Below are 23,402 nucleotides of genomic sequence, written 5' to 3' on the forward strand. Positions count from 1 at the left end.
CCAATAGTCCCCTCTACTCCTGTCCACCAGCCCATGGCACAGCGTCCCGGGGGAATTTCGTTGTTAGTTGGAGCGCTGGGGCTCCAGATTTGTCTTCGAAGCAGCAGCATCGCAGGGCGCCCAGCTCAACGCCGTGCTCTCCTCTCTTGCCCACTTCAGGCCCAGTCGGACACCGAGGTCCTGGCAGGCGCTTTGGACAAGGACGAGGGTCAGGCCTCCCCCTGTACGCCCAGCACACCATCAGTCTGCTCGCCGCCCTCTGCCGCTTCCTCCGTGCCGTCCGCCGGCAAGAACATCTGTTCCAGCTGCGGCCTCGAGATCCTGGACCGGTATCTGCTCAAGGTGAGACAGGAGTGAGCTGTTGTGTGTGTGTGGGGGGGGGGGGCGGGTGAAAATGGGGAAGAAGAAGAGAGGTGGCAGCCCTGAGAACTGCCGGGAAGCAACGCCGGCTTAATTTTCCAATCCCGGCTCAGCCGCTTCCTGATTCCAAGGCCTTGGACAAGCTTGTCTCTTTGAGCCCCCTGGTTCCTCTCTGCAAAATGGAAAGAGTTTATTTCTATGTCTCTGAGCCTCACAGTTTCAAAAGAAAAGCCGGGGGAGGCCACTTGCCCTTCCGAGCTCTAGAGTTCCTGTCTGCAAATGGGGCCGGGCAGCCGGGGCCGAGCGTAAAAGAGGCCCTCGTTAAGCCGCTCCCACTCCCGCCCCCTCCCCAGGTCAACAACCTCATCTGGCACGTGCGTTGCCTCGAGTGCTCCGTGTGCCGCACGTCGCTGCGGCAGCAGAACAGCTGCTACATCAAGAACAAGGAAATCTTCTGCAAGATGGACTACTTCAGGTAGGCTGCGGCCGCCGGGCCAGCAGTGTCGACGCAGACAGCCCCCGGGCGCGCGCGGAGTCGTCCTAGCTCCGCGTGGTCCCCGGATCCCGAGCCCCAGCGTCCCGAGTGCGCTCCTGGCGCGCGGCATGGGCCCAACTCTCCGGCTCTCAGCGCCGCGAACCCCGAGCTCCAGGCCGCGCGCCGACGCCTGCACAGGTTCAGGCCCGCGATTCGTCTTCGGTTCCCGCGGCCTGCTGGGTTTCTGTCCCTTCTCTGGCTCCGTCTCGGGTCCTGCCTGAGTCTCACACTCCAGTTAACGATCTCAAGCGCCTGGGCCGAGGTCGGACATCGCCGGCTCTGCCTGGGACCCGCACCGGACCCCAGCCGCGACCTCGTTGCATTTCAATGCGCTCCGTCGCTGGGTTCCCGCAGGAACTCTACTCCGACTCCTGCCGTGTCCCGTTCTCTCCCGGGCCGGACCCTGAGCTGGGTTCCTGACTGTTGCCCGGCTTTGCCTACGGCACCGCTATGGGTTCGGATCTTGTCCGGCCCCAAGCGTCAGCGCTGAAGCCATCTCAGATCCGACCCCATCGCGTCATGTTCTACTCCCTGGCTTCGGTCTTCGGCCCCGCCTCAACTCAGACCCCGGCGTCGTTCGCGTGTCGCTTATCCGGTCTGGGGTCCTGCCCGGGTCCCAGGCCCCGTTCCAGTCCCAGCTCCGTCGTCGTTTCCGGCCCCAGCTTGGGCCTCTCGGGAGCCCAGCCTCTTATTCTGGCTTTGGGCGACCAGGACGCGAAGGGAGAGTCACAAACACGTCGCAGCCCAGAACCCCGAGTAGAATTACCCGGGACTGTGCTCTCCGCGCCGCGGTGCAGTGTCCCCGCGCGGTTCACGACGGCGGCCCGGCTTCCTGCCGCTGCGCCGCCACGTCCCGGCAGCTTACGCACACCTCATTCCTAGCCACGCGGCGGGGCCCTGACCCGGTTATGGGGTCTAGGTCATCGAGAGGTCAGTAGCTCTGGGGCCGCTGCGGCATCCCGGCGGGAAGCCTGGACTCGGTCTGAGGTCTGGCCACTGGGCTACTCAATCCGAGGAGATTGGTTCCTGAGAGGGACTTCTGTTTCTACGTGCTTTGTCAGGAACCCGAGAAAGCTGATCACCCACAGCACCCACCCCCACCCCTCCCACCCCCCACAGACATCCTTCCAATTCTTCCTTGGTGAGAGGTGGTGGCTTCGGTCTTCATTAGGAAGACCTCCGCCCCGCGGCAGGAAGATTCTCTAAGTCCGGGAATGTGATGGAAGGCAAGGGACCCACCCAATCCCTGGTATTGAGTCTCCAGGGACCTGGAAAGAGAGGACCTTGAGAAGTTAGCAGCACTCTGGGCTGGGGTACTCTGGTGAAACCATAAGAAGCATGGTTAAAGGAACTGGCTCTCCCTTTGTGTAATGGGCGTGAAAGAGTGTGCAGCTGGGAAGTACGTGGGTGGGAACGGGCCTGGGTCAGATGGCCTAGGATTCAGCATGTGATATGTGTGTGCAGTTGGGCTGAAGGAATGCATCATGGCCTGTGTCAGGGGTATGTGGATATTGTGTGCATTCTGTTATTGACAAGCAATTTCTCTTTCAGCTCATATGTGAATGTCTGGAGCGTGCGTGTATATATGTGCATGTTGGGATTGTGTGTGTGCTTGTGTGTGTGTGTGCAAGGTGGTCAAGACAGGATTACAGACAGGGATCCGGAGGTGAGAGGGTGAGGTGGGGTAAAAGAATTCTAGATTCCATCATCGCCAACCCCTGCCCTCTCTGAGAGGGACATTCCTGCTTGTGAGCTTCCAGCCAGGCTCTGAGGGATCTGGGGCGTGACGTGTGCCTTTCTGTATCTCTCTGAAAAGTGTATTTGTGGATGTGGAGCATGGTGCGTGTGCATGTCAGAGAGAGAGTATCACTGTGGAGAGCATGCATCCATGATGTAAAGGAGTCATATCTCCTCTCACTCTCTCATCTGACTGTTGGTTGGGCCGGTACAAGAAATGGGGTTACAGTCACTGTCTAGCCACCTCCCTGCTCTAGGCTTGACTATAGTCGGTGAAAAAGCAAGCCAGCTGCCTCTGTTTCAGGGCTCCTTGGACTCATCAGCTAGCCAGGGACAGGGCTGTGGCCTGGGACCCTGGGACCCTGGGACCCTAGAAGGATGCTGTTTTGGCCTCACTCTGTAGAGAAAGGCAGGACAGGACCCTCTCCCAGCTTTCCCAGTGATGAGGGATTGGCAGCCTCAGGAGCGACTTGCCTGTGATCTCTTGCTGCTTCTCCAGCCCCAGCTCCTGCCCAGGCTGCACTGAGCCTCCTTGGATACTGTGCTCCACTAGACCTCGAAGGCCTAGTCAACACTCAGGTCCTGACTCCCCTGTTCAGAGCCTCTACTAGCTTCTGAGTACCCCTTCTTCTCCTCATTGTGGTGGCCTGGAAGGTGGATGTGCAGCCCTGGGGAGGGCTGGACCCTGGGCTTTGTCAGGCTAATATTGGATCACTGTTTGCCTTTGGACATGTCACTTTGCCCTCAGTTTTCCCTTCCAGGGTTGTCTCCCTGAGCTGCCAAGGAGGCCAGTGAAAGGAGAAGGTTCGGTAATGGATCCCCCAAATGGCAGGTGCTCTGGGTACCAAGATTATCATCACTGTTACTGTTGGCAGGGTGGGTGCCAGGCAGAGTCCTATGATGACATTTCTCCATGCAGCTTGAGAAACAGGGCCTGCCTGGAGGGATGGGGCTGGGCCATTTCTGGGTTGCAGGTTCTGAGCCCTAATCCTTTTCCAGTAACAAGAACGCAGAAAGCAAAACTAACCCCAACTTTTGGTTAAGAAAATGGAGGAAAATAAAAGTTCACATTCCCCAGGCAGAGGGTACAAGTGTGGCTCTTCTGGGGAAGGGCAGGGCTTTCCCATCATTTCGCCCCTGAAGGCATAACTTATCCCTGGCAACCCCACCTGTAATAAAATAGTAAAGCCCAACAAGGGAAAGAAAAAAATTGGGAGCAAGGATTATTGTCTACTCTGAAGTGTCAGCCCACACCCTGGGTCTCTAGAGCTGGGGCACAGGGAGGGGTCATGCACTGAGTGAGATTCTCTAGGCCTCTGTTTCCTGAAGCCCAGGGAAAAGGTTCTGATGAGATGTGGACTGGAGGATTCTACCCAAAGAGAGGCCAAGATCTCCCAACAGGGCTGGAGTGGGGCGGGGAGGGAGTGGCCAAGGCCATGCAGATTTGGCACTCAGGGCTCTCATGGTCTTCTGACTTCTGATCTTGTCTCTCAGGGAAGGGTTGCTCCTTGTTTGTATCCCCATCTCAACCTTCCTTGTCATTATCTTGTAGACCCTCCTGCGACCTGCATTGTCAGAGTCAGCATCAGTGGCTCAGGAACTTAGAGGTTAGGGAGGAACTCCAAGTTTACGAGGGAGGGACTGCAGAGTGTGGGGGCAGCGGGGGTGGTTTCAGGGTTGCCCCTGACTCACTTGCATTCCTGGGAGGAGTGGACTTTCCCCTAGGCTCTGTGCCCTTGGCCAGGTTGCTGGACCTTTCTGCCTCGGTTTTTTCAACTCATCCTCCAAATAGAGGCCTCACCAGTTGGTGGGCATTCAACCCGATTGCCTCTTCCTCTCACTCCCTGAGGGTCTTAACAGAAAAAAAAACTACCACAAGGGGAATGTGATATTGTTTTTAATTTCTTTACTTTTTTGTTCAGAACATTTTTTTTTGTTGTTTTCTTCCAAGAAGTGAAGAAAAGTCCTTGGGAAAAAATAAGAGTTCCTTTCTGAGGCTTTCACATCTCCACTGCTCTCAGCAACCGCATTCTGGGACAGCTGCCTAAAGCCCCCTTCCTCCTGCCTGCCTGCAGCTGGTGTCCCCCAGATGGGGCATTGCCTGATCAGCAGTGCCCCCCTGGCTCTCTCTGCCTCGTGCAACATCATGCCCATTGAGTAGCTGGGGAGACTGAGGCCCTGGGAGAATGGAAAGTGAAGTACTCAGGATCATGCAGTGAATGAGAGAGAGGAAGAGGGGTTGGGCAGGGGTCATCAAGCCCTCCTCTGTGCCATAAACTGTGCCTAGCTCTTTACATAGTCTACCTCATTTAATCCTCAGGTCTTCCACATAAGTATGATACTTGCATATTCCTCATAATGTAGGAGGGGAAACTGAGACCCTGAGACCTGAAAGGTGAGGTCACAACAGCTAACAAATGACAGGGCTGCATGACTTCCTGCTCCCAAACACCCTAGTATTCCTGTTCCTGAGATGTGTCAGCTGCCCTTCTGTGCAGGGTGGGGTCCTCAGATGGAAAAGATCCCTTTCGGCTGGTCCTAAGATTCCCTGTCCAGTTTGGCTACTCAGTGAACAGGGGCGCACCCTCTGTGTGCTCTGATGTGTGACTCCCCCTTGGGTGTACCCTGGAAGGGCAGGAGTGACCTTCTCAGAGGCGGGGAACTGCAGCAACTTCTCCAAGGGTCAGGTCACCATGGTTCCTGGCCCCCTTGCTTTCTGGTCATGGGAGTGGAAAGTGAAGGGTTAACCAACTCTCCTTGCATTTATGGGTGTTGGGGTTCAGAGAGTGTCCGGGCTAGGCCATGACCAGCTGCCGGCCAGAGGTCTTGTCCCCTGCTCGGGGCCATCTGACTTAGGGCAAGCCCCCAGCCTTCCCCCGCCTTCCTCCTGGAGCTCAAGCACGGTCTGCGGACTTCAGCCGGAGAACCCCACCCCTCCCCCCAGAGCGAGGGTCTCTGGGGAGGCTCAGAGCCGGGAAGCGGCCCCCCACCGCGGCGGAGAGCGGCCCAGCGGCAGCCAGCTGTTGGGGGACAGATGTTGGGGGAGCGGAGAGGGGAGCGCGGGGGAGGGGTCTCGGCCGGGACCTCCGAGCAGCACGCGGCGTTTTAACCTCTTAATTGCTGGTTCCGTTTTCTCTGGCTTCTTTGCCTAGAAGGGAAGTAGCAAAGGGGATAGAAAGGGCTCCACCTTCAACCCCCCTTGTTTATACATAGACTCTCCCTAAGATATTCAACTGAGTGTCCTGAACCCAGAATACGTGAACTCGGGTTTGAGTTTCGGCTTCCTCAATGACATTGTCGGCCCCACTCTCGGCTTGGGTTTCCTCATATGGAAAAGCGGTAACTTAATAGGGAGAGGGCTTGTAGCGAGACTCCGACGCGCTCCTGATCGTTCAGACTCATTGATTCAACAAATAATTACTGAGCGCCTACTAGGTACCCAAGGGAAGTAGGCCACGAGAGTGGGCCTGACTTGGCCAAGGGCGCACAGCTCCTTCCGCACCACCGTGGGTACCCAAATATCTCTGCTCTCTACTCAGAAGATTGAGGGAAAGCGGTGCGGGATGCCACCTCGCTCCTTTCAGCAGATGCCAGGATGCGCATAATTTGTCTGACACCTCTCCATCCCCGATGTGCCTCTGTCCTTTGTGCCTTCCTGCACCGCACCCCGGGAGACCGGGAGAGACGCACACTGCCCAAACCTCACAACAAGACTGGGGTGGCAGTAGGTGAGCGCCTTGGTCCCTTCCACTCTCCCTTCGTGGCTCCCGGGCGCCCCTTTCTTGAAGTTTCGTTGTGTTCGCCGCGGATTTCGCTGCTTCCGGAATCCCGCGGCTCGGGCCTCACATCCCGCCTGGGAAGGAGCCTGTGCATTTGTCAGAACCTTCATCCTTAATGCTCCTCCCGCCCTGGTTTTGTCGCCGACGCCTGCCCTGGGTGGGAGACGCGCTGCAGCAGCGGGCGGCAACGCACCCCAACCTGCATAATGGCTCCTTGAAGGAACTAGCGCGAGGACGCTTTGGCTGACTGAGCCGAGCTACGGCGGGCACGGGAGGGTCCTAGGACCGGGGCCAGCATTTGGAGAATTTGAGTGACACGCTCAGGACGTCTACTCTCCTTTGCCTCCGGGACTGGGAGAGGAAGTTGCTTGGAGGTCATTCGCGGCGCTAGTCTGGGGGTGCATAGGATGGATGTACTGTAAGGGGCTTGGGTAGGCACAGGCCGGACCCGGGCGTCGGGCATTCACGGGGCGATCTCAGGCCGCAAGGGGAGTTCCGGAGGCATCCTTAACCCAGAATGAGAAATCCCGCGGAGCTAAGCTAATGGACCCCGGAACGCGCCAACTTGTGTGCAGCTCACTCGTCTTGGGGCGAGGAGTCCGCGGCCGAGACGCAGCTGCTCTGCCTGCCCGGGCTCGCCCGGCTCCCTGGGACTGCACCCCTAACCTTCCCAGGACCCGCCGCCGGGAGTGAGGAGATCGTGCCGTCCGACCAGGCTCCCTTCCGGTTCATCCATCTGGAATCCAAGCTCTCCCCATCTTCTGTCTGCACGTTCTGCTCCCTCAGGTTTTCGGCCCTTTTTTGCTCCTCAGAGGGAGCCCCAATATCAGCCCGAAACTCTGCTGGTCTTGGGCAAGTCCTCACTGGCCCAGAACCTCCGATTCCGCATCTGCAGAATGGGCGCCAGGGTCCTCCCCTCACTGCGTGGCCACGAAGCTGAGTCGGTGCAGCGAAGGCGCTGATGTCCCAAGGGCCCTGTCCGCAGCAAGAACTCAGTACACGGCAGGTTGCAACCCCGAAAGGGCTCCCAGTTCGGATACCAACAGCCAGGCGGGAGGAAGCCAGGGTCGGCCCCACAGCTCGGGTGGGCTAGGGTGGGCAAGGAGGTGTCCTTTTCCCTTTAATTCAGTTTTGGGACCAGAGCTCACGGGCTGTGCTGGGCGCTTCCTTCAGGAAGCCGAGTTTCCGAAGTCGGGTATTGCCTCTACATACTCGGGCGACTGGCGGGGCGACAACACTTAGCACAGCCTTTGCGAACCGCGCCGCCGCGGGCAGTGTCCCGCTGCACTCTTCGTCCGAGAGGGAGGCGTTGACGTGCGTCCCGAAACCAGGGCGGGCTGCGACCTGCAGCCTCCTGGCTCCCGCACTCGGTTCAACCCAAGGCTATTTTTTCGACGACAGTTACTTGTATTTGCCAAGGCAGGAAAGGCTGTAACCAGAGCGTTTCGCTGGACTGGTTCCTCCAGGCACTCAGGCATTTCCGAATGTCCTTTCTAGGTGGAAGGATGCCTGGCACTTGAGACACAGAGGCAAATCGTGGTCCTGTCCCCAGGAATGCCAAGGGTGGAGGAGGAGGAGAGCCAAGGAATAACTAATAAATCCTGCTATTAATGTTGAGACGGTGACGCGGGAGCTGTGGGTCTCTGTGGCAGGCCCATCTCAGAGATGGAACAGCATATGCTAAGGACTGAGGGTGGGAAAGTGCTTCATGGGGCCACAAAGACCTGGGGTTGATCTTCTGTTGAGCCAGACTGGGACTCTTGACTGGAGGTAGAGGGGACAGGGAAAAACGTGAAGAAAGTTAGAGAGGAGATGGACCTGAAGAGGATGATGTATTTTGGGCATTGCAAACCCCAGGGATCTTGGACCAGTTCTTGAGGGCAGGATCTTAAGCAGAGAAAGGACAGGATTCGATGTGCATGCTGGAAATATCTCTGTGGCTGCTTTGTGGAGGATGTATTGGCAGGGACAAGACTGGAAGCAGGGAGATGAGGTCAGAGAAGAGCAGTGAGGGGGTGGATGATGGGAACCTGGCCTAGTGGGTAGCAGTGGAGATGGAAAGGAGGAGATGGATTCCAGGGATACTTAAGAAATGGAACCAATGGCACTTGGTGCTTGGTTGGATGCGAGTTGAGTAGAGGGAGGAGTGTATGGTTTAGGTTTCCCAGCTTGAGGAAATAGTGCACAACAGAGGGAATGGAGGCTTAGATGGTTGCGATAGGCTCACAGAGTGAGTCATCTGCGCTAGGAAAGAAACTTCCCAGGTGCCCCGGGGACCAGAGGGAACTGGACCCTACTGCTTCCTGGAGGGGCTCCCAGCCTAGTGGTGTAGGAAGCTGAACAAAATATGTACCTACAAAGCTGGAGGAGTAGAAGTAACATCAGGGAAGGCATAAGGGGGAACAGGGCATTTGAGCTGGGCTTTTGGGTCTGGGTAGGATTTATTTTGTCTTTACAACATTCAGTGCTCGAATGTCATGTGCATGGTTCTCTGGGCTCAAATTCTGGCACATGCTCAGACTATTTGGGTACTTTGCAAACTGGACAAATAGGAGTCCTTGCCGCTGTCAACAGAGGAAAATGAGAACCAAGAGGGATTAAATAATTTTCCCAGGGCCACAGAGCCCCTAAGTGCATAACTGTCTATTCTTTCAAGATACTCCAAGCTTCTCTAGAGCTGTGACTACAGTTTATTTTTTCTGGAGTCAGACTGGTTTGGTTATCCTTATGAGTTGCATAACCTTAGGCAAATTACTTTACTTCTCTGGTCCCTATTTTCCTTATCTGCAAAATAAGGATTAGTTGGGATCCATATAAAACATTTAGAATCTTGTTAGTCATATCATAAATGCACAAAACTTGCTTAATGTTATTATTGTTACTAATTCCCTACCAGTTACAATGTTTAATGAACAAATTAATACACAAATATAAGTGGTTAATGTAGAACATTTGGAAAACAGAAAAGGGCCAAGAAGAAAAAAATTACCTACCACCTCACCATATAGGTAGGTAGGAGTTGACTACAGAGAGGCTGCCTCCAAGCCAATGCCCTGGGCATAGGAGCTTGGTGCTTCTGGGCAGGTGGCGGTGGGTGGGGCAGGGGTAATGACTGCGGCTCGCCTCACCACGGCTCCACCTTCCTGCCTTGTGTTGCGCAGTCGATTCGGGACCAAGTGCGCACGGTGCGGACGACAAATCTACGCCAGCGATTGGGTGCGGCGGGCGCGCGGCAATGCCTACCACTTGGCCTGTTTCGCCTGCTTCTCATGCAAGCGCCAGCTGTCAACGGGCGAGGAGTTCGGTCTGGTGGAGGAGAAGGTCCTGTGCCGCATTCACTACGACACTATGATCGAGAACCTCAAAAGGGCCGCCGAGAACGGTACCCAACCCACCATACCCAACACTCAGCCATGCCTCTGTCCCCAGCCCTCTCCCACCTTGCCCCAGCATCCCAGGAGCTGTCCATACACCTCCAGGAACTGGGTGCTTCTTTTATCACCTGGAGGCAGTGTAGGGGTTGGGCTGCGCATGGAGCACGCGCTTCTGGAGCCACATTTGCTCACTGTGTGACCTTGGGCAAGTCACTGCTGATCTCTGCAACTGTGTTTCCTCACTTGTAAAATAGGGCTAATGATAGGATACCCTCTCAAAGATAGACAAGCTGGTGTTGAAAAGCCAGAAGGCACTCAATGACTGCTGGAGATGATTCTCAAAAATGTCCAAAGATGCAGATCTTTGGACAGGTTTCACCGGCCCAGGGTCTCAGCCTCTACAGCTGCCTAGAACCAGATTTAGGCCAGTTCTGGAGAGATGTCCAGTTCTCCCACCCCCCACCCCACCAGCTCCAAGTCAGAGGACTGAGGATGAGGTTTTCATCTTGGACCAGGGTCTCTAAGTGTAAGAGCAAAGAGTACAGGCATTTGAGTCAAGAGACTGGGCCTCTAATTTCACTTCTGTTTTGCTGTGCTGACATATGACATATCTCTGTGGATAAGGGTCACAGTCTCCCCATCCCCGTGAAAGATGGATACTGGACTAGATTGATCTTTAAAAGCTTTTCTGATTCTGACATTGTGATTCCCCAAGATATATAGGCCCAGGGATGGGGCAGGTTCAGGTCTTCCAGAGATTGTGAGGGCTGAGTCACAGGTGGGGTAGGGGCTAGAGAAGGGGAATGGAGGCCAGAATATGGGCAGAGGTGGGACCTTTTCCATAATTTCCCCTCCAGGTCTGTGGAAGTTGCTAACTTCTCTATGACATGCCTTACAACAACCCTAGGAAGCAGGTGGAGTATCCCCATTTTACAGTCAAGGAAACAGGCTGACATAATCAGCAGTGTGTGACTTGCCAAAGGTCTCTAACCCAGGTTCTTAACCACCATACTATACTGCCCCACTCCTAAGCTCCAGGGTCTCTCAATCAGAGCTCATAAGTCTGCTTCTGTGAGTTTCTTTTTCCCATCTAAAAAGTGGGCACATCAATCCTTGTCCTTCCTTCCACCCCAGGAGACATTATTATCACAAACTGTCTGTCCCATCCCCAGCTCTTACCTTTGAGGATGCATCCTTCCTCAATTCCAGGTGTTAGACTGGGGACCAGTTAGAGTCCCCGGAGTGCTCCTGCTGGTGGCCACACCAGGACCATCATTTTCTCCTGCCCAGATCAGGCAGATCAGGCTAAGTGGGGCTAGGTGGGGACAAGTGAAGCTGGGGTGCTATGAAGTTATATGCTGTAGCAGGCAAGTCAGCAGTGGAGTGGGAATGGAAACCCAAGGGTCAGAGACAGAGCTTCCTCCCTCCTTTACCCTCACTGTGGGCCATCAGTGACCTCAGGCTCACTGGACCACACCTGAACCAAGCAGGACCACCCCTAGTTCCAGTTTTGCCAGTAATACCCTAGTTGTTATAGCGAGGACTGACTCTATACTCCAACTAGGCAGAGGGGCTGGGGTATTTGGGTCCAGTCTCCCTGCTTGCCCAACCTGAGTGTTGGCTACTGTTTTACTTTTTCAACTAAACACATGTTCATTGTAGGAAAATTAGAAAACATGGTTAAACAAGAAAGAAGATAAAGATCATCCATGTACTACCATCCCTCATATTTTGGTGTACTTATTTCCAGATTTCTTCTGTTATGTACATAGGAGTGATTTTTTTTCCTTCAAAATAGTGTCTCCCTAATTTAAAAAATTACAGTAAATTGTGAATAGTGGTGATTTATTGGTGATTCTGTTTTAATTGTGCTTATCTGTATTTTCTGAGTTTTTGATAAGGAGCATGTATTTTGTATTCAGAAAAGTGAGGTACTAAAAATACAATGAGAATATATTTAGTACAATTGTAAAAATACAAATGGAAAGAGACTATCTAAACACTCCAGTTAACAAAATTAAACCTTAAAGAAATAAGGTGACAAATGACTGTTGTGAGAATTAAAAAAATTATATAAATATTGAAGTAGAGAGTCTCCATGGTCACACACTTTGGAAGTAACCACTACCAACACACCTTGGTGTAAATCCTTCCAATTTTTTTCTGCCACCTGTTTTTACAAAATGGGATCATAGTTCTGTAAACTGCTTGTTTCCCATCCACATCAGCCTTTGTTTTCCCCCAGTTTAGCTAGGAGGAAGTCTAGTTTGGGGCACAGGGGCCAGCCAGCTTGCAGAATACCAGTCGAATGGTCCGGGGCGGAGCCTCAGTTTCCTCCTATAGAATGGGGGTAAAGTCAGGGTTGTGAGATAGACAGAAAGAAAAGCGTCGGGTACCGAGCGGACACTCAGAAATGAAAGCTCCTTCCCCAAAGACTGAGCTCAGGGTCTAGGACCCTGCGATCCCCGCTCCCAGCCTAGTCGCTTCTGACCCTTCCAGGGACCAGCTCCCCCCCACCCCCATCCTTTTCAGGCTGCCACTAGAAGAGATGGGGACGCGTGGTCAGCTGCTTCTGTCGCCCCCAGGGAACGGCCTCACGCTGGAGGGGGCAGTGCCCTCGGAACAGGACAGTCAGCCCAAGCCGGCCAAGCGCGCGCGGACGTCCTTCACCGCTGAGCAGTTGCAGGTACCGGGTCAGGACGCTGGCGGCCGGGGCCGGGGCGTGGGCGGGGATCCAAGGTTGGCGGGGCGTGGCCGTGGCTGCTTGGGGCGTGGCCTTCGGGCCAGAGTCTCTGATTGGGCCGAGGCCTTGGAGTCCTCGTAGCGCTGGTGCCTCACAGCCCCCCGGCGCCCGGCAGGTTATGCAGGCCCAGTTCGCGCAGGACAACAACCCCGACGCGCAGACGCTGCAGAAGCTGGCGGACATGACGGGCCTCAGCCGGAGGGTCATCCAGGTGGGGCCAGGGAGGGCAGTACCTCGGGTCTGGGGCGGGGCTTTGGAGCGTTGGGGCCTGGGGGCGGGCCTTGGAGCGAGTAGCGGCCTCGCTAAGTCCCGGGTCAGGGGCTCAAGTGGCCGCCCTTCCTCTCGAGACGACGCGGCAGCCCCACCTGGAGTCTCCTGGCGGCACGTCCGACCCTTTTCTGCGAGGCTGAGGCTGCTGAGGCTGTCGTTGCAGGTGTGGTTCCAAAACTGCCGGGCGCGTCATAAAAAGCACACACCGCAGCACCCCGTGCCGCCCTCGGGGGCGCCGCCGTCCCGCCTCCCCTCCGCCCTGTCTGAAGACATCCACTACTCCCCGTTCAGCAGCCCTGAGCGGGCTCGCATGGTCACCCTGCACGGCTACATTGAGAGTAAGTCACCGCGGGACTCGCGCCAACTCGGCCGGCGGGAGTTGGGGGCTTGAAGGAGCGCGCGCGCCCGCGGGCTTGGGAGGCGGTGCGAAGCGTCGTGGGTAAAGAGGTTGGCCCTGTTGTCACTCGGACCTGGGCGGAGAGGTGGGGGTAGTTCCCTGGTTCTGCCATAGTAGGACGAAACAATTCAGCCATTTACAAAATACTTTACAGAGCCAGGGGCTAGGGAAAGAACAAGATGAGCAAGGTTCCTGCCCTTGCGATAACTAGACAGATAAGCCTGTCGTTTTAACTGTGGTCATTTCTGTAGGAGAGGTGCTGGATGGGAGTGTCTGGAGATGCAGATCTGGGGCTGCCTCTCAGCAAGCCAAGACGCAGAGGATGGGTAGGAATTTGTGCAGCTGGGATGGGAGAGTGAGAGTGGGGGCTGTGAAACCGAGTGTGGGCAGGCGCTGATTCAGAAAGGATCATGGCATGGGTGTGTCTGGGGGCGCAGAAGGCCAGTATGGCAAGAACACCCAGGGTTGTAGGACCTTGAGCAGGTCTCCCAACATCCTTAAAGCTCGGTTTCCTCATCTGTAAACTGGGATAATAATAATCACTTACCTCACAGGATTGTGAGTCCATTAGTTCATTCAGTAAAGACTTTCGGGTGCCTTCTTTGTTCTAAGCCTGGCCCTTGAAACAGCTGTGTGTAAATGGACCAAAGCCTCTGTGCTCCTGGAGCTCATATCCCAGAGGGGAAGATGGGTGAGGGAGACAATCAGCAAATAAAATGACAGACTTGTCAGCTGGGAATGAGTGTTGTGGGTGAGATGAAGGTGTCATAGTGACCTTTGAGCAGAACCTGGAGGAGTGAGGGAGCAAGCCATGTGGATTTCTGGGGGACAAGCATTCAGGGAATTTGCTACTTAGTAGGTACTTATTTTGCATATTTTCTGTCCCTTTGAGGTTGTTTCCATGGACCATTTCCTTGAACCTGGGTCAACCCCCAAAATAAAAGTCACCTCAGTGTGCTCACACACATACACCAACCACAAATCCTCCCTTCTCTGGCTCCAAGAAAAAGGAAAGGGAAGAGAGGTCAGAAAGAGAACTGCTGTTTTCTGAGCACCTGCCATGTGCCAGACATTGTGCCGACTTGTCTCTAAACATCAGCGATCACTGTTCCCAATGTGTAAATGAGGAGACTAAGGGCTCACAGTAAGGTAGTGGGAGCCAGTAGGTTGAGTATGGACTTAGGAATTAGACTGGCAGGCGTCAAATCCTACCCCTGACACAATCAGTGTGATATTGGGTAAGTTTCTTCCCTCCCCGAATATCTGTAAAAATGAAGATAATAAGAGTATCTATGTCAAAGCAGTGCTATGAGCATCAAATAGGATAACTGACTTGAAGTCTTTAATATTTAGTAGGTACTGGATAAGTATTAGCCACTGTTACTATGGTGGTGATTTTGATTGGTAGAGCTGGGAATCCAAAGTCATCGTTTAGTGTCCTGACTACTGCACCAGGCTGCATATGGAAAACCATGTCTTTTAATACTATTCCATTTCTGAGCTATTGGCCCAGTAGGAGGGACTCCCCCACCCCACCCTTCTTTTCTAAACAATGACTTATGTTTACGGAGCACAGAGTTCATCTGTTAAAGGCATTAAGGACCAGGGGCTGGGCAGACAGCTAGCATTTGGTGTAACATTGGGAATGGATCCGGTGACCCCCTTGGGAGTGAGGCCATGGTGTCCAGAGTCCCTGGCCAGTCCTCTGTGCCCATATTTCTTTGACCAGGCCTAGATCTTTGATGCGTAGAGAAGGGGCTGAAGGTGCCCTTTACTATTTTTCTTGAGATGGAACCCAGTTTAGAGCAGGAGGTGCTGAGGGTATTTGGACCTGCTGTCTCTTGTTCCTTGACTAAAAGTCACCTCAGCATTTTGCTTCACAGTTAACTAAAGTCATGGGGTTTTGAATTTTCTGAGGCCTTAGAGCTGGGAAGTGGATAAAAGTATTAGAACCAGACCCTAGAAAAATGAACTTTGCTTTGCAGTTAACTAAAGTGAAGGAGCCTAAGTTTCCTGGAACCTTAGAGTTTGGAGTCTGATAGAAGCTTTGGCACTGGACATCAGAAAATGCACAGACACACATAGATTTTCACGTAATTTTGACCCCTAGAACATTCCAGGTCAAGAATCCTCAATTTAAATCCAACTGCTTTATTCTATAGATGGAGAAACTGTGGTTCAGGAAGGCACAGTGACTCATCCCAAGTCACATATCAATTGTAAGTTTCTGCCCAAGGTTCTTTCCTCTGAGACCAAAGAGGATGAAGTCTAAAGAAGAGACAGGCAATAGACGTTTCCACTGTAGTGGTAAGCAGGCTGAAGCATGAGAAATTTGGATCAGACACAGAGATGGATGTTCCCCAACAGTTTAGATGTTGGAATAGGAGATTCATTCTTATATTTAAAGAATACCCACCAGGTACCAGCCCTCATTCCAGGTGCTGGAAATCCACAAAGATCTATAATTTAGAAGACTGGCAAAAATTCCTGCACTCATGGAGCTTGTGTTCTAGTTGGCAGAGACAGATAGTATCAAATAAACAATAAATATATACAGTAAGAGAGAGGGTGAAAAGTGCTGAGGAGGAGAAATAAAGCAGGGAAGGAGGAGAGGGAGGAAGAGAGTGCTGTTGGCATGGGCTGGCAATTATTAATGCAGTGATCAGGGAGGGCATCACGAAGATGATATATAAGAGCAGAGTTTCCTAGGCAGTATTGGTGTAAGCCTTGGGGATTCCTGGGGGATAAGGTACAAGGCCATGGGGGCTTGATATTAATAGGTGGGTTACAGAAGATGTTCAGTACATATTGATGTCTGAGTGATTATTTATCAGTGACTACAACTATACCTAGCCATCCTATAGCAACTTTAGGAATTATAAGGACTTTCACATACAGCATCTCAACCAGTCATATCCAGGGCCATACAGCTGGTAAGTGATGGAGGCGAGAACTGGTCTCAGGGTTCCAGCTTGCAGAGCACGGGGCAGATGGGATCCTGCATGGGGGCTGGGGATGGGCTTCAAGGCATCCTCTCATCCACAGGTCAGGTACAGTGTGGGCAGGTACACTGCCGGCTGCCTTACACCGCACCCCCTGTCCACCTCAAAGCCGATATGGATGGGCCACTCTCCAGCCGGGGTGAGAAGGTAAATGGAGCCAGGCTGGGGCTGGTGGGGTCAGAGCCATCCTCCAGGGACGGGTTTCTGGTGGTATTCCTCACTGGGGAACTGGCACCATGTTGCTTTGTGGCAGACCCTCTCCCCCCAGAATGCTCAGGCCTTGGCTCCTGCTGTAGCCTCCTAGGCAGTCAGTCCCTCCAGCAGCTGCTGTGGTTCTGTGTGTGTGCTGCCATTCCCAAGGGCCTCCCTGTGGCCCCTGCTGATGGTTGACCTTTTCTTCAGATTTGTGAATTTAGTTGCTTTACTGGATCTTTGTGGCTCCTGGGATAGCTTATATCATACAACACCCTGCTTCCCATCATCTCATTCATTTCTCTTCTTCCTCTTCCTTTCCTACCTTTTGGTAGTGAATGTCCTGTGCTGGTAGGGGCCCAGGAGCCCAGCGGGCCAGCCACTGACCTTGGTTGGCTGGCAGGGGCTGCTCTGTGGTACTGAACACCTAGAAGGGTGTTTAGATATCACCCAGACTAGTGGCTGGAAGGTTTGTTTTTTATAAATCATTGGAACCCTTTGTTTCATCTTTCCCGGAGAGATGAAAGTAGATGGGCTGCTCTGGGTGAAACTGTGGAGGGAATAGGAGCCTCACCTCCCTCTCAGCAGTTTGGAGACACCTCACATTTAGTCTTGAAAGACACTGCTCTAAGACAACTGTTCTTGGTTTTAGAAATGGGAAAATTGAGGCCCAGGTAGCTTAAGGTTGCAAAGCATCAGTGAGAACCTGTGCACTTATCCATTTACTCATTCACCTTATTCACTGATTCAACCAACATTTTCTAAGTACTGACTTGTGCCCAGCAGCCCTGAGTCAGTTACCAGGAACACAGAGATGAGTAAAACATGGGAAACCACAATCTAGAGGGGAAGATAGACCCTTATAGTTACAACATAGTGTGATCAAACCATAATAGGGGAAGCCATGGAGCTGGAGGTGGGCAGCATAGGAAAGGCACAAAGAAGACTTCTCAGAGAAACTCTGGGCTTTTTCAGCTCAGGCCTGAAAGATGAATCAGCTGTCAGGGCAGGAAGAAAGGAAAAGCTAGCACAGGTCAAGGAAACAGCATGTCTACCTTTCCTGAAGCATGAGCCATCACGACTCTAGGAACCTTTAACAGTTCACTGCTGCTAGCACACAGGCTTGGGAGGAAGAATGATGAGAGGTGAGGGCCTTAGTGCTGCCAGGTGGAAGTCTGAACTTTATTTTGGGGCAGTTGGGGGCACTGGAAGGCCTGTTTCGGCAACATTGCAGTGGCATCTTCAGAGAGGCTGGGTTGGAGTCGGGGGGCGGTGTAGAGGATCAGTGAGTCAGAGGATATGGGGATCCTAGAAGAGAGGGCTAGGGCCTTAGAGCAAAGAGCCCTTGGGGGTCTCTAGCCCAGCACAACCCCAGTCTTAGAGTACTTCAGAATCACCCGAGGAACTTGTAAAGATACAAATTCCCAAGCTTTGCCCCTAGAGAATCTGACTGGGGAGATCTGGGGTGGGGCCCAGGGACCTGCATGGTGAGCGTCTACTTGTGTGGGCTCTGAGCTGGACACAGTGGGGGAAGACGTATTGTGCAGAGGTGCAGGCAGTCTAGTTGGACAGATACATTTACAAGTAAACAGTAGTGTTCAACACAGGATGCTGCAGAATCTGGTGGTGCGTGAGCCCGTCCCAGGAAGGTCCTCTTTGAGAATGTGTTAAGAGCTGCTGCTTGTTGAACTCTTCTTTGGCTTAAGGCAGACACTTTACCCACATCGTCTGCTTGACACCTCTCACACAGTTTATGGGGAACAAAACTGAGACTCAGGGAGGTAACATGACTTGTCCAGAGAGTGTGAAGCCCATGTAGTTCAATAATTGCTTCTGTTTGTGCAGCACTTTACAGTTTACACTGTGCTCTCTCTGACCTCATCATTCACAGCCTCTCTAGGAGGAGTGTGGGTATGATTATGACTCCATGTCATACCTGTAGAAATTGAGGCTCAGACAGAGAAGTAGCTGTCCCAAGATCACACAGTGAGTGTGGGCAGAGCTCGCCTTGATCCCAGGACTGCTTGACTAGGAGCTGCCCCTGAGTCAGGAGAGCATTTGTCCTGTCAGACCCTGGCACAGGGGTTGCAAAGCTGATATGGTCTCTGCCTTCAAGCAACTCTTGGCTTAGAACAGAAGGCTCCAAGAGCAGGGCAAGTCGGGATGGAGAACAGACATGATCTCTGAGTACCCAGGAGAAGGAGTGATGAGCTGGGGGTGAAGCAGGGGATGAGAAGAAGAGTATTCCATCTTGAGAGAACAGCCTATGCCCAGGAACAGAGGCCTAGAGGAGCCTAGGTTTGAGGGGACCTCAGGGTGCTTAGTGTGGCCAAGGTACGGAGAGGTGGGAGGAGTTGGCAGGGCCCACTAATGAAGGGCCAAGCTGAGGGGCTTGGGCATGATCTAGAGGGTAGTATATAGGGCTGGGCACAGTGCTTGGAGAGGAGCCCTTGTCTCCTGGATGAGCCCAGTCTGGGATCTGGTCACTTCAGCTATACAGGGCTTCCAGCCACTAGGTTTGGCTATTGAGTTAGAGTTCTCTCTTGCAAGGTCATGTCTCCAACTGTGCATCTAGAAGCTCTGGAGAAAAGTATCTTTCTCTCCTTCATGATTTTCTAAAACCTTTTCAGTACCAGGCCTTCTCTCTAGCTCATGTGGGGACCTTTTCTATCTACATCTTGTCAAACCTATGGGGCCTGGTGTGACCACAGGGCATGGGGCTGTGTGTGGTCAGCATAGGACTGCATGGGCTTTCTCCCAAGTTCCTCTAGGCCTGAGCAATCGTAGCTGTAAAGAAACTCAGTGTTCCTGTGGGGCAGGCCCTAGAATCCACTCATAAAGATTGATGCTGGCCTGGCCAGGAGAACGGTCCTCTGAACCTTCCTTATGTCATCACTGACCATGCATGCCTGCGAGTTCTCAGAGCCACATTTCTTGTTGGTCATATTCCCTGATCTCACAGACTCTGAGCTTAGAAGATTCTTAGAAATCAGGGATCAGGTGGACAGACTGAGGCCCATAGAATGGAAAGGTCTTACCAGAGTTGTTCCTTTTGGAAGAGCTTCTCTTAATAAGAACCCAAAACCAGTTGTCCCAGGGGACAGAAGTGCTCATTGCCAAAGTTGGCAGTGCAGCATGAGTTCTGGGATCAGGTATATTCTGATCCTATCTGTGAGACCTGCAACATACTTAGCTTCTCTGAGCCTCAGATTCTTCATCTGGAAAATGGGGATGATGATAGTGCCCACGGTCTAGGATTGTTTGGGAAAGGAAATGAAAAAATGTATGCCAGGGCCTAGCACAGTGCCTGGCTCAATTAAGTGCTCTCTGATTACTATGTTTGAAATAATCATTGCTTTGCTCCATCTATTTAGGGTGACTGATTCTGGGCAAGTGACATTCTTGACCACAAAACAGAACAATCATGTGGCCATGCCCACTCAAAGTCCCTGGATCACACGAGACCCCCTCTTGATAATGTACTATGAAAAGGCACATCCTAGTGACCAGCTAGCCAATAACCCTTGACCTGACTTTTAGGGAACTGGCCTTGTTGGCAGCAGTGAGACATCAGCCATATGCTTTGGGTGGGAGAGGGAGAGGAAAAGGAATGGAGGGTCCTTGATCACTCACTGTGTATCTGAGCCACCTGCCTCTCAGCTTTGTGAAGATGAAGTGCACGTGAGGTGCTTGGCCCACTGCCTGCTGCATAGTAAGCACTACTGTCATGGTGGCATTTGAGAGGCCGAGGCAATGTGTTTTAATAAAGATATCTTACTCTGGAGCCATGCTTGGGTGCCATTCCTGGGTCTACCACCGCCCAGCTATATGATCATGGACTCACTCATTTCTACCTCTCTGAGCCTTGGTACCCTCCCTGTAATGTTGGGGCTCCCTGACAGGCTTAAAGCTTTAATGAAATAATGCATATAAAGCACTTGGCATAAGTTAAAGCTCCCAGTAAATGTTGCTGCTATTATTGTATCTCACTGAATCCTCCCCAAGATTCTGAGAGAGAGATCTGTCATCCCCATTTTACAGATGAGGAAACAGGCTCAGAGAGGTGAAGTGAGTTGCCCAAGGTCCCACAGCAAGTAAGTGACAGAGCCAGGATTTGAACCCAGATCTGGACCCTGAGCCCATTCTCCTTTTCCATACCTTCAAGGACCAGTGGGGGGCTGCTGGGTAACGCAGGCCTCCAGCTCAGCTACCTCCTGGGCCCTCCTCCTGCAGGTCATCCTTTTTCAGTACTGACGCTTCCGGCACTTCCGCATCTGTCCATGGGCACCCCACAGCTGCCCCTCAGCCACTGAAATCCAGTGTCCGAGCCACGGCCAGAGATCCACCTGCCTCCACATCCATCCCTGTCCACCATCTTGTCCATCAACAGCTCAGCTCCCTGGGCCTGGCCTTTTCTTCTGCTGAGAACCAGAACCCTTCAGGAGCACCACAGAGTCTTCCCCTCGGGAGGCAGAGCTCCCTGAAATTTGGAATCAGGGTGAAAACAACTTATTTTTTCCATTTAAACTGGAGTCATCTTCAACTTATGCAAATCACAATAGTGAAAGGCAGAATTGAACTGTGTGATGCCAACAGCCTTCTAATTTACAGGTTTTCTCCCTACCCCCCATATTGGCCTTTATTTACTACTTCCTTGAAACCATCTCTGAATTGTGAATAACTGACAACCCCCAATGTTATCCACTCTGTTGCTTTTGTCTGGAAAACTCTACAGTGTTTATGGGATGTCCCCAGAGGAAAGCTATGTTCTAATTTTATCATTTCCATGTGTCTGGTTATGTCAAGTTAATTTAGAGAAGAGACACTGAGCAACCCTGAGAGGCCCAATATGGCAGAGATGGAAGTTCAGACCAACGGGTGGGGGGCAAGGTTGGGGCTGGAAGACTTAAGAGCCTCATTTGGTTTGGAAATCAAGGAGAAGTACATGACACGTGGTGCTGGGAGAGGAACTAGCCATTTTAAGGAGAGGAAAGAGAAAACTCAGCAGGGGCAGTGGGGGGGCTACTCCATCCAGTTATTCAGCATGTATGTAGGGGACATAGCAGAGATGGGTTTGATCTTTGTTATGATACTTTTGATTGTTTAGGCAGGTCAGAGTTGAGAATCCTTGTTTGCTGCTTGTTGACCCTTGATGGCGGTACCTGGGCTGAGTCTTCTCTAGGGTGAAACAGTTTGGGGAGGCTGGATCATCCTGCTGCAGTTCTGGGGAACAGAGCCCAGTGACATGGCCGGCAGCATATTAATTACAGGCCCAGCTCTGACTATAGAGAGGATGTCCACTGCCTGGGTGGGAGTGCCAAACCAGGGTTCCAACTGGCACCTCTAGGCCTCCCCACCAAGCCTGCCTAGAGCCAGTCCCACCCACTTCTGAGAACAGAGGCCAGACACAGCTGTGCTTATTCCACTCCATCCTACTGCCTCTCTTCCACTACAAACAAAAGGACCTGAGCTATACACGACTATGATTTTTGTTTTCAGTGCACTTTCACTTGTCCCAAAGCTTACCACTTAATTCTAGAACTGCTTGGTATTCTGATGCATTCCCACTAGAGGTTTTACTAAGCATATTTTAGCCCAGTTCTTCCTTCCTACTATGGTTAACATGATATGTTGCCTTTTGAAGGAAACTCTAGGACAGGGAAAGCAAGTTCATGGTTGGTACAGATACAGCTGGTGTCCCTGTTCTTAACCACAGCAAACATTGCTAATCAATTACAGCACAATATCTCATTGAGTTTGGATAAGGTTTCAGAGTCCAAGTGCTTGAAGCTGGCACTTAAAATGAAAACCTGTTTGCCATTCTTGCTCTGGGATCTGGTCAAGGGCTAGAAAGGATTCTGGTCCAAGAAGGAGCCTGTTTCTTCTCCCTTCCGAAGACAGTAACAGCTGACCCAGGGCAAAGAGAAAGCACCACTCAGAATGTGATCACTACAGTTCAGTTCAGAACTCATCCAGTGTGTAATAGGTGCCTAGCCTGGTGCTGGGCACTAATGGTATTGGGGTGATTTGGATTGATCCTTTGGCTTAGGAAGCACTAATCTTTCCTTTGATTTTTTTGCTCCTGATGATCAAAGTTCTATTGCAACCACACAGTCAATGACTAACCAAATCCTGCCAAGGGTCAGTGAGTACCCACTCTGCCTTGAGCCTCCTCCCGGGATCTATTCCTTGTGTGGATCACATGGCTGTAGCATGTTCCAGTTCAAACATGTCCCCACTATCCTGTTAGAGTAGCCTGGGAATGTACAGGCTGTCAAGACTATTTATTTAAATGCAAAAGGGGAAAACACACACATGGAAAAAAAATGTAAGCACTTTTTGTAAAACCAATGTCTGTTTTGTTACATACCTTTCATGTCGTGCTTTGTAAATGTCTTATTTGTGTAATAAATAAAGTTAATGCAAGTAGAAGTGCTGGCACTTAAATCCAGAACATCATGGGATTCCATTTCTTTCCTGCTCTCTGGTTAAAGGCTCAAGCCCCTGGCTCCCAGAGTATCTGGGCTGTTGGACAGTGCAGTCCCTCTTCCTGGAAAATTGGTATCATTTTCCAGCTAGTAAACTACATTATAAAGGTACAATGATCTGTTATCTGAGCTTTGTAGGAAATGAAGCTGATGGTTGTACTCCATTAAACTCCTTGAACACAAGCTCTCTGCTGGGCCCTGTGCTGGCATCGAACACTCAAGGGTCCCAGAGGACTCTGTCCCAGAGGAGCTTCCGGTGTGGTAATTGCTGTAAGCAGACATTCTACCACAGACTGTGGGAGCCAAAGGAGGCATCTGAGCTGGACCTAACAGATGAGAAGTTCATGGAATAGATGTGAGTGTGATGGTGCAGGGGGTGGGGGTGGGAGCAGGGAGGAAGGCACAGAGGAACCTATACGGGAAGATGGGGAAGAATTTGATATGGTAAAGTGAAGGGAATATGAGATGAGAGACAGGGTTCCATCTGCTTATGCACAAGACTGGGTCTTATTGGCTTTGTCAAGT

At 52.2% G+C, this 23,402-nt stretch overlaps 1 protein-coding gene across 3 annotated transcripts; it reads left to right on the forward strand.

Annotated features, from left to right (window-relative positions):
* Positions 1-719: 719 nt before the first annotated feature.
* On the forward strand, positions 720-22,843 carry LHX6 (LIM homeobox 6). Of its 3 annotated transcripts, XM_077142992.1 has the most exons (8): positions 720-835; positions 9,573-9,793; positions 12,371-12,471; positions 12,644-12,739; positions 12,962-13,136; positions 16,241-16,344; positions 20,431-20,483; positions 20,623-22,843. In XM_077142992.1, exons 1-8 carry the CDS (start codon positions 822-824, stop codon positions 21,068-21,070), a joined length of 1,212 nt encoding a protein of 403 aa, XP_076999107.1. In that variant the 5' UTR covers positions 720-821; the 3' UTR covers positions 21,071-22,843. The 3 variants fall into 3 exon arrangements, with proteins under 3 accessions (XP_076999107.1, XP_076999117.1, XP_076999096.1); XM_077142981.1 differs by lacking the exon at positions 720-835 and having other exon boundaries at positions 9,307-9,793; XM_077143002.1 differs by lacking the exons at positions 720-835; positions 20,431-20,483 and having other exon boundaries at positions 9,306-9,793; positions 20,623-20,750.
* Positions 22,844-23,402: the final 559 nt, after the last annotated feature.

Source organism: Tamandua tetradactyla, chromosome 2, assembly GCF_023851605.1.
Source record: "Tamandua tetradactyla isolate mTamTet1 chromosome 2, mTamTet1.pri, whole genome shotgun sequence".
NCBI classification, from domain to species: Eukaryota; Metazoa; Chordata; class Mammalia; order Pilosa; family Myrmecophagidae; genus Tamandua; species Tamandua tetradactyla.

Bases quoted from the DNA above. Each gene is read 5' to 3' on its own strand.
- LHX6 (XM_077142981.1), top strand. From the start codon at position 9,520: ATGACTGCGGCTCGCCTCACCACGGCTCCACCTTCCTGCCTTGTGTTG. The intron at 12,740-12,961 runs GTGGGGCCAGGG...CTGTCGTTGCAG, and splicing joins TCAGCCGGAGGGTCATCCAG to GTGTGGTTCCAAAACTGCCG. The intron at 16,345-20,430 runs GTAAATGGAGCC...CCCATTTTACAG, and splicing joins TCTCCAGCCGGGGTGAGAAG to ATGAGGAAACAGGCTCAGAG.